Here is a 15,345-nt window from a genome sequence, read left to right as displayed (position 1 = left end):
TCATTTTTCAACATATTTTTAATGGAATTGGTTCTCCAAAAATACTGATATTCCAAGAATGTTATACATTTCCATATAGTTCCAGTTATTGTTAGGGATGTTAAAAGCAATTATGAAAGATCTGGGACAAAAAGAAAAAAAAAATAAAATATTATAGAAAGCAGTGTAAAAATCAAACAAATTAAAAAAACCCCAACACCCCAAGCAAATCAAAACTGGGTTGGTCCAACTGACTGGGCCATTTTTGATAATCTGATAATGGTTTGATAAATTGAAGCCATATTATATCAATAGGCTGTTTTTTTCTTGTACTGCCCCCTTTTTACCAGGATAGTTGCATGATGTAAGTTCAAGCTGGTAAAAGTGAGGGTCTTCTTGAAATATTTTAAGTGAAATTCTACACTTCATATAAATAAGACATCATATTAAGTTGCAAAACTGTAAATTGTTTCCATAACAGTGTTTAATTTCTGTAATGAATTTCTACTAAAGACTGAGAGCAAATAAATAAATCTTCCATTGTTTAATGCACATTGCAACTTTAGTTTTTCATGGACCTTTTAAAGGGCCTCTTTTTGGAGGGGCCTTATAAGTTTGATGAAATGTATGTCATATAGTGTGTACTGGGGGTTTGATTTCTGTAGGATCTGGAATTGTACTTACGTGGCCAAATAATGGCCTTGTAGGGGTGGTGTACTGTGCTTATTTTGTCTCTTAAACCTGTACTCCAGCAGGACAAGATGCCTATTGTTTCTTTACCTCTGTGTCCTCTTGTAACAGAATGAATATTACTGTAGGTTAGACTTCCTGTGGAAGAACAAGTTCAAAAAAGAGCGGGAGGAGATTGAAACCATGGAGAACCTGAACCGAGTGCTTCTGGAGAATGTGCTTCCAGCCCACGTAGCTGAACACTTCTTGGCGAGAAACCTGAAGAATGAGGTCAGCCATCTCTGTAAATCCTTTGCTCTGTAAAAAAGCAGAATATCCTGAAAAATACCACTTAATGCTTAATTTGAACAGTAGGTCCATAGAGCGAGATTATAGATTTACAGTCACTTTCATTCCGCCTTACCTACCTGAAAGGCTTGCTTTACAGCACTGAATGCAGCTTAGTACCTTGAAGTAAAAAATGTGAAGTTATCTTAAGTGGCAATGCACTTTGGCCTTCGAAGGAGGGTAAAAAATATTGATGAGGAAGAAGGGAATGGTTGAATTAACGTGGGTTTATATTTGAATCATTTGCATTCAGATACTTTCTCCTTTGTGATCAGAGTGGAGCTTCATCCAGGTTCTGAATTTTCTCCTAGTGACTGGAGACCTTGCTTAGTGGAGTGAAAATTAACCTTTCCCCTGAAACAGTGATTATGTTAATTCTGGAAAGAGGCTCTGAACACTGAATTACTTGTTTACTCACTGCTTATGGACCTAACCCAAGCACCAGTGAAGTCAACCAAAAGGCCCCTGTTGACTTTGGTGGAAATTAGATCTGCTTCTAATATTGCTTTACAGTTTGAATAAAGTGAAAAAAAAAAAAAGTATGAAAAAATAAAAACATTTAGACAGCAGCAGTTCTAGAGATCTTCAATGCAATAGTTTGAATTATTTGTGCACACCAAATAGTTCCAAAACTGACAACAGAGGGGAGAGGCATCTCTAGGCATTCGTTTTTGATCTCCTGAGCCAAAAAGGGCAATAACTCCCCTTTCACTTTTTTTTTGCATTAGGCAGTACTAATCAGTACTTTATATCAGTACTTTAGTACTACCTGCAAATATTCATTTGGTAGCTAATGAAAACTGCCGTGGGGTTCCTTTGAATCCAGTGAGGACACTGGCTGGAAGCCAGGTTGGCTCAGCTCCAGTGCTCAGTTCGGGCATTAAACACAGCAAACCGTCACGAGATTGCTTTCTCATTTATGTGCTATTCCATCTCAGCTCCCCAGCAGAGCAACGCCATCTGCTCACCTTTGCATCGGCAACTGGATTTATATTGTCACCCCTCAAGATTTTTAGGTTGGAATGAGCTCTAGTAAATTTAGTGAAGAACAGGAATTGTAATGTGCTGAGCTCTCCAGTCTGTCATGTCAGCTGAAGTAAAAATGATTTGATATTATTTTAGAATCTTGAGATTTTTCTTGTTTTGTTTATCTGTAGATACAGTTTTCAAAGAGGGAAGAACCTTTTAAATCCCTGGAAATGTTCAGAAATATAAGAATCTGTCAAGTCTCCAGATTTGTTTCAATGTCAGCACAGATGTGTTGACCCTTAAAGGACGTTCTGCGTGTGTTATGTGTATACACCTAAGAATATGTTAGGACAGATGAAGCCTTTGTTTTCTTTGTGTGGACATTTAGGTCAACAGACACTGAACTTTAATTTCTCTGTGTTGCAAACATTAATGTTAATACAGTTTATGTATATTCTTTTCTGTTTAAACCAGATTTTGAGATGAAAATTAATCTAATGGATGAATAGTCTGTTTCAGAATACTACTACTCTTAAAATTTTGTGCATGCAGCTGTATGGAGGAAAGGGAATGCAAAGTGTGCTGCTGAGGGACAGGCAGCAGCAAAGAAAGGGGAAAAAATAGTGGATGAATGCTAACTAGGAGTAGTGGGACCGTACTTTTAGATGACCAACAAAGGTCTTTTCGTAACAGGATGCACATTGACTAGTGCTGCTATGGTAAAAGCAAAGTTACTTCAGAGCAAACTAATAAAGGTTTGTTTGCTCTACCAAAACCTCCGGAACCAGGTTTCTGCTTATAGCCTGCAAGCTGGATACCAAACAGGGTACTTTCCAGTTGAAAGATATAAAATATAAAATGAAAAGCAGGAAATGGGCCAGGATTAACTATATCTGCACCTGGCTTGTGCAGGCTTTTCCTTTATGCTGTTAGCATCCAGATCCTCTATTGGTAAAAAGTGCTCAGGAGGTTTTGTGCTGTGAGCTGGCTGGCAAGCACATTACTGTGCAAGAGGAATCCTGTTTCATTAGCTGCAGGATGGAGCCAGCACCTACTTAGAGCACAAATTCTGCCCCAGAGAAGCTGACTGCCATATCCTTACAAGAGGTAGCGTGGGACCACTTTGCCTCCTCCATCTGGAGAAGGTCTGCAGGCGGTGGAGGAAAAGAGGGGACAGTAAGGAGAGCCAACCAGCAGAAATTTTAGATGTTATGAAAAGGGAAAGAGGAAAAAAAAAAAGGGGGATTGACTGCAGAAGACAGGATCATTTTATTTTTGTTGAAAGAAGTGGAGCCATTCCTTCCTGGAATTATGTTGCATTTAATTTTCTGATTAAGCAGTTTGGAGAGCACTGTTTCAAGAGAAATGCTCACAGGAAAATTAAGACACCCAATTGCCACAGCCTTTATTATTATGAATGATCGAAATAAAGTAGCTGGGAATGCCTCCTTAAAATCCTCTGACATTTATTGTGACAACCACAATTACTTACTCATCTGGTTATAAACAGTGCCATTTGTTGTTGTTTCCATGTTGGTACTATGCTATAGAGCATTAGTAGGGATGGATACTGCCCCAGTGTTAGAGAGAGGAAGGAAATGGGACACTGTTGCTGAGCTTCAGCATATGACAAGGGCTCACAGACAACGTGTTCATTTTGGGTTTTTTTTGAGGTGAAAGAGAGAAAGGAGCAATAACTCCAGTTATAGAAAAAGAAGATTTGTGTCTGTAATTGCAACAGTCATGCATGCAACCCTCTCTTACAGGTTGGTTGTCCCCATACTGTGTGCACAGCCAACAGCATGACGCACACGGACCTACCTGTGCCACAGCAGCACTTTTATTTGAATCTTTGCTCTTCTCTTTCACTCAGTCACATTTCTCTTCCTGATGAATGTGCATTGTGCAAGTTGCTATGGTTTATTCTGGGCAACACTCTTGCTTTCAGGGAAGACAGCAAAGACACTTTCTAGTAGCTAATTAGGGCTCCACATTCAACATCTGTAAGACAGATTTGTTTTCAGCAGCAATCAGAGCAAGACAGGAGTTGACACCCATCAGCAGTCCAATCAGCTGCTGGGCACGGGTAGTATTGAGTGTTAGATATTTCAGCAAAAGTTTGAAGAACAGCTGAAGATTAATATATTATTCACCCTTCTGATTTACCTGTAAATGTAATGTCATCTTTTGCTTCGGATGATCACAGTATCACAGTATCACAGTATGTTTGGGATTGGAAGGGACCTCAAAAGATCATCTAGTCCAATCCCCCTGCTGGAGCAGGAACGCCTAAGTGAGGTCGCACAGGAACATGTCCAGGCAGGTTTTGAATGTCTCCAGAGAAGGAGACTCCACAACCTCCCTGGGCAGCCTGTTCCAGTGCTCTGGCACCCTCACTGAGAAGAAGTTTTTTCTCAAATTTAAGTGGAACCTCTTGTGTTCCAGCTTGATCCCATTACCCCTTGTCCTATCATTGTTTGCCACCGAGTGACCTCTGGTCTTTCATGTTGTTGAATAGCAATTGATATATCTCCTGTGCAAAATAATTTTCCTTATTCTACTTTTAAGCGTCCTATTTATATTCTGGTTCCTGTATTATGAGGTGGTAAAATGAAACCATCTTCTACCATCTCTGCTTCATATTATTCAGTAATATCCTATGCCTGCAGCACTGCACAGTTGGTCCCCTTTTCCTATAAGGGTTCAGTTGTAACTCCTAACAGACCTGCATTCTTATCACTTGAAGTAATATTCTCAAAAAAATTTACATGGCGTTAGTTTCCATGTATTATTTCAGATATGGCACTGTCCTAGTATGACCTCTGTGCCTAGATTTTATGTGTTTCACAAACTTTGCAACCAGTATCTCATCAGTAGTGTAATTCTGGCACATTTTACATTCTCAGGATGCAAAATCAGCAAGATTCAATAAAGCAAATAAAACAGCTGCTATCTAATGTTTATCTGGTAAATTAAACCAAGGGGTTTTTTTGTGTTTTTACTAATTAATAGAATCTCTAGGGCAATAGAATTGTGTATTAATTATAACTGTACTATTAATTTGGCTAGATTTAACTTACTGGATTTTTCAATCTGGTAAAATTAGGATTTTTTTTAAATATATATTTGTAACTGATTTATACAACTTGTTTACTTTGCCAGATCAGGTTTCGAAAGTTTGTGTAATAATCTATGTTTTGAGTATTAATTATCGTTCTGCTATAAATTAATTATCATGCTGCTATCTCTTCTATCTCCGTCCAGTTTTTTATATAACACTGTGAGTTTCCCCTTCTGTATTACCAAGGCCTGTATTTGTGATGCAGTCCTCTTTCAATGTTGTTAAAAGCACCATGTGTGTGGCCTGACTTCCTTCACCAAAAGCTGGAATCAAGTTACAGGGAAGGTGAACTCAGGAAATAGAAGGAAAGCTGAGTTAATGTAATCTCTGTACCCATTGTGCTAATTTGCATATGAAAAGCACGCAGTGCATCAGATCTTAACTTTTTAGTATATTTGTATGCAAGTCTTACTGTAGCTTCACTGTAGACATGCCTGAGGTAAATTTGAAGTACACAGAGGGGAAGCAAAATGCAGATGGCAAAAGCTAAACATTTGAGGAGTAAACCTATTAATCTCCCTCTACTACTCCACTTAACTGATTTCAAGCACCGAGTCTTGGTGCATACCTGTTCAAGACAGCCACCAGTGTATGTCACTGCAGATTACAGAGTAGGCCTGGTTTTAAGTGTGAAAGACTGGAGCAAAGAGAGGTCATTTGGGGCCTGAGCTGCTGAATTTCTGAGAGTTGGAGCCATCCTCTATAGTTGCCAGCACTCCTTCTGAGTGCCTCTTTAGTCTTTTTTCCACAACCAAGTGAGAGAAACTATCTGAGGTGATTCTGCCCACCTGGCATTAAAATGACCTTCCAGATAAGCACGTCTGCAGCACTGCCAATGTAGGACGCATAGGGTGACTGTGCTTTCAAATTAAATACTTCAAGTCAGGTGCTTAGATTGCCTAAAATCAGTTGATGACATCCAGCCAGAGGGATTCCCTCTCCCCACTGTTTGATTACTTTATTATATGGATTAAATTTATTAACCAGGCGTTTATGGAGAAGGATAAAATAGATGGCAACAAAATATTATCACATTATTGATTCTTCATAAGAAACTCCCTTGGCAAGAGGACACAGGAGATCCAGAACTCCTTTGAAGTTTAGTAGTGATCTGACAGTGAACTCATCAGCTTAGTGTTTCGTTTAGTTGCTTTTGATTTGCACAATCATGTCACATTAAAATGATACTGATCTTGTATATATGACTGTAAGCTGGATGTCAGGTACAGATTGGCGATTTCAACAAGCTCAGCTTTAAGAATAAAAATAATAATGGTGAATTGCAATGGTATATCCCACCCCCACTGCACAGAGGCATCGTGGGGTGTCAGTGATGCTCTGGTTATGGAATAATTAGAAAATAAAGGAGCAGAAATATTTAGTAATATATCTTCTACCTCCTCTAGATGCCCATGTTCCTCCCTATCCAACATTATTTTCATGTTTGCCCAGAAACTTCCCTCACACCTGTTCTGTGTGAGTCAACAGTTTTCCCATAGTTCTGCTATTTTTCAGTTATACAGCAGCAGTAGAGACTCAATATGGCTGTACACATGTGTACAGACACACCACATTCCTCCAGAAAGAACTGTACTGCCAGCAAAACTGCAAAAAAACCCCAAAAACTTTGCTAAGTGAAAAGAAAAAAAACAAACTCTGATGCTTCTTGAAATCACAGAACAAATCCTGTTCATCTTATTCACATGAGTATTGAAATCCTTGTTTTACTCAAATAATAACTTGAACAGAATTTGACTTTATAGTAGTTCACAGCATCTTTTATTGCTGTGGTTACATTTGTGTAAAGTATTAGTTTAACAAATATTTTTTCTTTCTGCTTTTTAGGATGTGAATTTATCCTGAAAGAAGAGATATTCTAATGTTTAAGGGCAGTGGAGGGGAAATCGAAGCGGGGGGTGGTGTGGTGTGCTCAATTTTAGCACGAGAATCTTCCTGTGGATCAGTAGTGCTCTCATTTCACTGGTCACAGAAGGCAGTGGAGAATCCGATATAAATAAGTTTTGGTTCAGGTGACTTCTTTCCCTTTGCCTCAGCTCCCTGTTATGGAAAAATAATGACAATTATTTTTTCCTATTAGGCATCTTGTCATTTTAGGTTAGAAACTACCAGGATTGTGTTGCATTATGCATTTATAGTGCATTGGGTTTGCGATTTTGATTCAGTTTTCTAGTTACTACGATAGCACAAAAAGCTACTAATAAATTAGATATTGTTTTGCAAAATATAGTTCCAGCCATGTAAGCCAGACAGAATTCTCTTCATGAGAACCCTCAGAAATAGGACCATTCTAACAAATTAGTGAACATTTTATGTTCACAGAATTAATGTTTGGGAGGAAAAAATGGTACCTTTAAAGCACTAACATATATTCAGCTGCATATGTTGAGTCTCTTTAACAAACACATTTACATACCATTTAAAATTAATAAATGCAACTAAATACAAAAAAATACCCAACCACCATCTTAAGGCATTCCATCCACTTCAATGCCTCCCTTTTCAGAACCAGAACACGGAATATTAATAAGGAAACTTCTATTTAGAGCAGGGTATGACAGCGTTTTTTGTCTGTTCTGTTTTCTTTTGGACAGGATCTATATCATCAGTCATATGACTGCGTCTGTGTCATGTTTGCTTCCGTGCCGGATTTCAAGGAATTTTACACAGAATCTGATGTGAATAAGGAAGGCTTGGAATGTCTCAGGCTGCTAAATGAGATCATTGCTGACTTCGATGATGTATGTACTTCTGACAGTAATCAACATATGGTTTCAATCTTAATAACTCAGGGTATACAACAGTAAGCAAACACACTTGAAAGGGAGAGTGGAAGAACCTTCAGAAAATAACTTTTCTCTACCTAGTCATGTGGAAATGAGTTACAGGGAATACCATAGGAAAAAGAGGTTTATGTGGAATAAATCAGATATTGATCTCACATCATTCTCAATTGCTTTTGATTCACTATAGTGAGAATTCTGTGTGTATATCTGATGGAGAAATTTTTGCCCTCTAGCTGCAGTTCATGAGGCAGTCATATTGCATGCCATGCATTAACTACAGTTTCTAAATACTGGTGCCTATAGTCAGGTATGTGAATATGTGTCCTCTAAAATGATACAGCTTTGTGTTATATCTGATCCGTGTTGATGTCGTTATACAGAGTGCTGATCAGCTGCTACTTCAATGGCTCGAAGGATTGTATAAGTTTTAATATTCCATTCCCTTAAGTTACAAGCAAGTACAGAGTATGACTGCAGATGGATTGTGAAAAGGCAGCTGTAAAGGTCTCACTGGGAACAGTATTTGTCTTAAAGAAAGTTCTTAGTGATGAAAATACCAGAAAAAAAGGTGTTAAGACTGCGTCATGAATCAGAGAGCACAGTCTGGATTTGCAGATCTGCAGCTGTTGAGGGTATTTTAGCAGTAAACCCAATTTGGAGAACATTGGAATGTCCAAATCAACCTGGGATATGAACTAAAATCCTTGGATTTTAGTCTCGTTGGCATGGACTGTCCCGTTGGCATGGAAGAGATGCTTACTTTCAGAAAGCTGCTTAAAGCTTAACTGTTGGCTTGCATGGTGACTCAGTTCCAACAGCAAATGAGTGCAAAGTCTACTGACTTTTAAGAGCTGGATGTACAATAAGGTGGAATTTATTCTCATTACTATAAATTTAGCCCCTTTATAATAAAAACGTATTTTAGCAGACAGAAATTCCCTTTCCTTAGGTGCTGTATCCATTGTTTTATCCATCTTTAAGTCCTTCATCCTGTATATATTTGTGAAACAATTTGTAGTCCATTAAGAGACTGTTTTAAGAATTGATGCTTTGAATGCTGTTAGAATAACAACGCTGTTAGAGTAACAAGGCCACTGATCTGAATAATGAATAACCATTCTTGTTTTACAGTTATTGTCAAAGCCAAAGTTCAGTGGAGTTGAAAAGATAAAGACCATTGGAAGCACTTACATGGCAGCAACAGGATTGAGTGCTACACCCAACCAAGAACAGTGTCAGGTACAGGAAAAGCTTCCTGTTTAATAAAAAGCATGTTCAAATGAAGGCTAAAATTCTGTTCATTAAAATGCAGGTTATGTATAATGATGTGGCCTAGTTTTTTTCTTATTAATGTAGGTTGTACTGTACTGAACCATTGTGCACTTCTGTTTAGTAGTCTCTGTGAATTATTGTTCTTCACATTGAGGTTTGAAAATGCCACCTCTGTATTTGCTAAGTCTAAAACAGGCCTTCTACTCCAAATACAATACAGCATTCTATTGCTACATGTTGCAACAGAACTGGATTTATAGAGTGTACAAAAGACTGCAAGAATGAGTATTTTCCATTGTAAGCTGGGAGGGCTGAGTAGCTGTATTAACCATACACTTACAGAACCCTCAGGCTCAGCATTGAGAACATGTTCCTTTGTTTCTGGTTTACTTAATAGGGTAGGATTGGGAACTGCAGTCAGTAGAAATGAAGTTCAGAGAAGCAGTTCATAACTTTTAAGCAAAAACCTCACTTTTGCCATGATCTTTACTGTACTATAGGTTAGCAACAGAGAGGCAGAAATTATGAATCAACTCATTCTCTGCTAAGGATTAATATGTTCTTGCCAAAGTCATGTTCCTTCTAGGCGGAAGTAATTAACACCTGAACTGTAGACCTTAAGGATCCTGAGGACACACACAAAAAGATTTTAAATTAGCTCTGACATTTAATACAAGGAGGTGAAGGGGATGGAGGAAATGCAGAACTGTAGATGAGAAGACATAGAGGAGCTCTCAGTCACAACGAAAACTAGTGTGTGCACAGGAAGAAATGTATCGTTTGAATTATTTCCACAAACTGTGAATTAAGAGATCCAAGGTTTAATGTTCCTTTGGTAACTGAGCATACATTTTCAAAGGAAATCCACCAAAGCTCAGCAGCCTTCAATCCAGATGCCCAAGGGTCTGCAGTACCTAGTGTGGCAGTGACTGACTGGTAGGCACACTGCTGGGAACAGCCCCCAGCTCAAACAAGCACCCAAGAAAGACTAAGTGCCTGAGGAGGGGGGCTGAATACATCAAGTGAGCAGAAAACCATCTGTCTTAGCTAGGAGTGAACTCTAAAGGAAACAGGCTTCATTTGTCTAAACAACTGCTCTGGGAAGCACCACTACTGTCCCACCTAGGCTGATGCATCTGCCCTATAAATCATCTCCTGAAGTTGTCATGTGTCCATATCTTCTGTCACTTTATATCAAGAAATGAGGAAGATTCAGTCATTTCTCACAGAGATCAGTGAGTCCATCTCTTACGAAATCATTCTCTTGTCAGGGTCCTACCCCAGACTATGGGAGCCTGAAAATCAATTTTCTCCTCAGCCTGAGGAGATGCAAACCAGTACTTAGAAATCAGGCTACACTGTTGATTCATGAGCAGACGTTAAGTCCGTAGCTTGTGGAAGTGGATAAGCTCTGAGACAGTAAATTGAAGGACAGAGGATGGGTTGCCTTCTTCCTCTCTTCCTCTTGTATTTTATTCATTTTCAGGTCTCTTAGATGTTCTCAGAGGTGTGTGCTTATCTAACAGATTAGTGGAGGATCTCTTAAAAGTGTGAAGTTCACTGGAGCTTAAGCATTAACTAGGGTGCTGAGCTGTGCAACAGTGAGAGGGAGGTATCTCTGTGGGGCTGTCCATAAGCATTATTTATTATTAAGAGGCATAAAATAGAAGCAGACAGAGAAAATTAATGAACAGATCCTAGGCACACATAGACATTGAGTGCCTGTGGGATTAGGTAGCAGCTAATCGGTTAATCAGGTAATCAAAAAATCAGATTAGACATGTTTTGGATCTATCATCTCTAGAGTGCCTGATTGTGTAAGTAAAATGCATCCTGGTCTATTGGCCATTGATCTAACTGATGCTGTACAGGGCACCTTCTTCTACATTACTTTTCTTCTGCTGCCTGCTGGCATTAGGACATCCTTAAGCATTTATGTGCCTTAAAGTGTTCATTATATTTTCATGGTATTCTCACAGCAACTAAGGCTAAGGAAAATTATTTTATTCTGTTTGTTTGGCTGTTTAAATTCAGGAACCTGAACGACAGTATATGCACATAGGAACCATGGTGGAGTTCGCATTTGCTTTGGTGGCAAAATTGGATGTCATAAACAAGCATTCATTCAATGACTTCAAGTTGCGAGTAGGTACGTATCACAGGATTTTTATGAGAATATTAAGGAGGAGTAGGACAATTCAATGTGAAGTACCAACTGATTAAAGTATTAGTAGACCTGACCAAAAGGACCATGAAAGTAAATAGCACCATATTTACCTTGTTTAAAGGCTGCCTACGTGGTATTGCCCATTAACCATAGCTGCTGTTGTGGCCAGGAGTGTTACAAGGCAGAACTCAGGAAAGGGCAGTATTCCTAAGTAAAGAATGGTCAAAAAATATATTCCCATGGCTCTGAATGGTTTTATGGTAACTCTATAGTAATTATTCTAGAGGTTGTTAACCGAATAAATTTTTTAAGCTCTTCAATACCAGAGGACACGAGAAGGCTCTAGACAAGACTTTATAAAACCATATAAATGGCTTTGGAGGACAAGAGCTGTAAGGGGCCAGTGGGGCTGGAGTTTGATATATTTCAGATGTACTAAAGTCAAGTAAGCATACAGAAATGCACCCCATCCTTCCCTGTGGTAGACAAAGGAGGATATTTCTCTTCTTTGTTATTCTGTGGTTATTGACAAATAAGAGCAAAGATGACTGGTTGTTTATATTTGAAAGAGGTATCTGTTACATTTCAGCTTCTAATTGCTTCTACTTGTGGAGCATGGTATTTTAAAGAAAGAAACAAGCAGCTGCAGTAAGCCATGGAAAGGATGATGAAATAAATGAATTCAGAGCTGGTCAAGAACCGTATGTTCTAAAATGTTTATTTCTTGATAGCAGTACACTGCAGTTTTACAATGCAATATGTAACTTGAAAAGTGTGAAATGAAAGCAGTAAATAAATATTGGAAACCCATAAATCCTGTAAACATGTCAGAAGCATTTCATTTCCCGCAGTTATTCTCCTCTCTTGTCTTTTCTTGTTGTGCTGCTTGCTTTTCCTTTCCACTGCTCCTCTCATCTTTATTTCACAGTGCCACCCACTGGCAAAACTTGCTATTTCCGACTTGAAATATGTATTTCTGAGAGATCTTCTTTGCCAGTATGTTTTGTATTCCTTGCTAGAGTTAAAAAAATGACAAAGCAAATCTGAAGTGTGCTTCCTTCTCAAAGTGTGACAGAAAAAAAAGTGTAGAGATACCATATTTCTGTACAGAGTAAAAGTTCTTGCCATAGATGACACATGCCACACACTTACAAACATATTTATATCAGCAGTGTCAGTACAGATAAAGAGCTTCTGAGTGTCGGGGCTAAATCCACAAACTGACTAAAGCAATACTGACTCCTTTAAAGTGAAGATCATGAAGTAAACTTTCTACGGGAAAAAAAAATATTCGTATGTGTGATTTTTACAGTGTTTGCTATTGTCACGGTTTCTCTTTTTCCCCATACGGGCCACCAGTACCTGGACAGCTATAGATTCCAGAGGAGTCAGACTCTTGCTTAGTGAAATGAGGTACACAGCCCACTCTGACATTGTCAGGCAAGAGAGGGAAGCACCCAGATTGTATTACAGGCATTCCTCCCCTTCTGTTAGCTAAGGTTCTTGATTTATTAGACAAGCTCAGATATGCTTTTGCAGCAGATTTTGCACAGGTACTGCTATTTTTCGGAACAGAATAGAAGCTGATGTTATTTTCCATATAAATTCACGGTTAGGATGTTTGTGTTGTAGGAGAACTTAATTTGGTTCCTGCTTTTGGCTGAGGCTGCTCAAACACGGGGATCCCTGTTCCCTGGAGGATGCTATGAGGCTAGGCTGTGGGATATGTTGGAATGAGATATTGTCTTTCTGTCCTGCTGAACAGTATTTGCCTTTTCATGGAATAATTAAATGTTGCTTTGGATATGAGGGAAAGAGACAGATGGTGTCACCCTCTGTCAGAACAGTCACTTGGACTGAGAGTACGACTCTTCCAGCCTTGCCCCAACAAACATTCACTTGTGTCATGCAAAGGAGACCTGCATGAGCAGGAATGTCATAGACCAGCACATCTCAGAATTCCTGGGTGGTCAAAACACAATTCCTAAGAGATACAGGTAGAAGTCTTCTTGAAGGAGGAGGGTTCTGGATCTGTCTTTCCAGCCCCTTAGGTATTATTCAGACCACCAGCAATGGTGATTCGAGGAGGAGGTAAAAAAATAAAAGTCACCTCCTGCCCCTTATATTTGGTAGGAAAGTCCCATTGCACTCCCCTAATTTCTGGACCATGGCAGAGCGTATGCAACACACATCTCCTCAATATTCCTATGAGCAGCTTGGGCAAGTCAGCGGATGGCTTCTGTGGATTCCAGTCTTGGGTCCCTAGTGCCTTGGATGTCATCACGCAGACAGGCGCACAGATGGCTTGGTTGTTAATGCATAAGTGTTGCAAGGCCTAAGTCCCTTTGTGGATCTAATCCCAAATGCTTAGACAAGTATTTATCAGGTTCTATCCGGTATCCTTTAGAGTTTGTATATTTCCCCAATATTCTAAATTTCACTGCTACAGTCACTTTTTCCAAGGTTTCCAAGGGGGCTTGTAGTGTGGTTGCTAGCCCATGTTGCCATGATCCATACTAGATGAGCCAGCACTGAGATGCCTCTCTGTGCTACAGTCACACTTTCATTTTGCTGCATAGATGTATCCTTAGTGATGCTTTTTGTCAAGGAATAAATAGACGTTGGTTATGATCCACTGATGTGGAGGTAACTTTAGAAATCTAAACTATTCACTTGTTCAGGGTTATTTCTTGCTAGGTCTAACTTGGCTTTCCTGCTCATTAGTATGTAAGGTTATAATTATAGTATATTAGATGCTGGTTAATGATAGTGCTTTTGATTTTGCCTCCTGATTTCCTTCCCTACTAGCAGAGTACAACTTACTCCCTTGACAAATGTAACATAGGATACAAACTGACTGCAAGATAAAAAATGCCCAGAGTCTAATGAGGGATGGTACTACATTGTTCTACACTCTTACAGTGTGCATTTCAGAGCTAGCAATTTGTAACTGTTACTCCATGCATAATCAAATTATTTGAACACATATATTTATATTGCAGTTATTTGGACCATTCTATGGGCAATCCAGCCTTCAGAACAAGGCTCTAAATCCATCCAGCTCATTCATAACTGTTTATTCTACATTCAAGAAGCAAAGAATATTGTAAAAGTCATTTGATTTGGCCATCAACTATTGCAGAGAGGAGAAGATAATCAATTAAATATTTATATCTGTTTTCCCAGAAGCTGCTTCTCTCCCACAGTGTGTTCCTCGTGCTATGTAATAAGGGCAGTAGCAGATTATTAGGATACTAATAGCTGAAAATATCACATTTATTCAGGATGGGAGGGAGCTGTAAAACTAAAATTAGATTAATCAACTTTTGCATTTTTATAATGAACATCCTCCTGCTGTAAATGGTGGATAAAACAGTCGTGAACAAGCTATTGATTGCTGTATTATTCGGCATGGGCCAAATACCACGTTCAGTAACTTCATATGTTACCAGGTGCACTGTGCGTCCTTGTTTGGTGGGTCTTCTCTTTTAATGTTAAGTTCTGATGTTTTCCAGGTATCAACCATGGACCTGTAATAGCTGGAGTAATTGGAGCTCAAAAACCACAATATGATATCTGGGGCAATACAGTAAATGTGGCCAGCAGGATGGACAGCACTGGTGTCTTAGATAAAATACAGGTAAGTTTTGGTTTTGTGCTAGTATTTATCTTAATCCTTTGAGTTTGGTGCTTAAAAAACATCATATATTTGCACATTAAAGAGGTCTGTGTTTTGGAGCTAAGAATGCCTACAGAAAAAAATTACCTACCAGTGGTACCTGTAAATTTCAAAATAATTAGACATTGGGTAGGAAAGTAAATAATTAATTGAAAATTATAGGGAAAATTGAAGCAGAATCAAAACCTTATCTTGACCCTACAGTGGAAGAAGTCATGGGTTTCCTGGAAATGCATCCCTAGATTAAGAGAGGATTTGAGGGAAATCACATTTCTATTCTGTGAATTTCTGAACTTGTAAAATACTAGCTATCTTATCTCTGAAGGGCATTCCTGAT

General features: G+C 38.8%; 1 protein-coding gene across 2 annotated transcripts in view; it reads left to right on the top strand.

The window, feature by feature from the left end:
* The window catches only part of ADCY2 (adenylate cyclase 2), a 225,488-nt gene that overhangs the window by 206,324 nt on the left and 3,819 nt on the right, over positions 1-15,345 (top strand). For both annotated transcript variants that reach the window (XM_065052707.1, XM_065052706.1), the window contains 5 exons: positions 781-939; positions 7,699-7,845; positions 9,022-9,129; positions 11,197-11,311; positions 14,845-14,969. In XM_065052707.1, coding sequence (XP_064908779.1) covers positions 781-939; positions 7,699-7,845; positions 9,022-9,129; positions 11,197-11,311; positions 14,845-14,969 — 654 coding nt within the window. The remainder of the gene's footprint in view (positions 1-780; positions 940-7,698; positions 7,846-9,021; positions 9,130-11,196; positions 11,312-14,844; positions 14,970-15,345) is intronic.

This window comes from Columba livia, chromosome 2 (assembly GCF_036013475.1).
Source record: "Columba livia isolate bColLiv1 breed racing homer chromosome 2, bColLiv1.pat.W.v2, whole genome shotgun sequence".
Taxonomy (NCBI): Eukaryota; Metazoa; Chordata; class Aves; order Columbiformes; family Columbidae; genus Columba; species Columba livia.
This window is presented reverse-complemented; position numbering and strand designations above follow the sequence as displayed.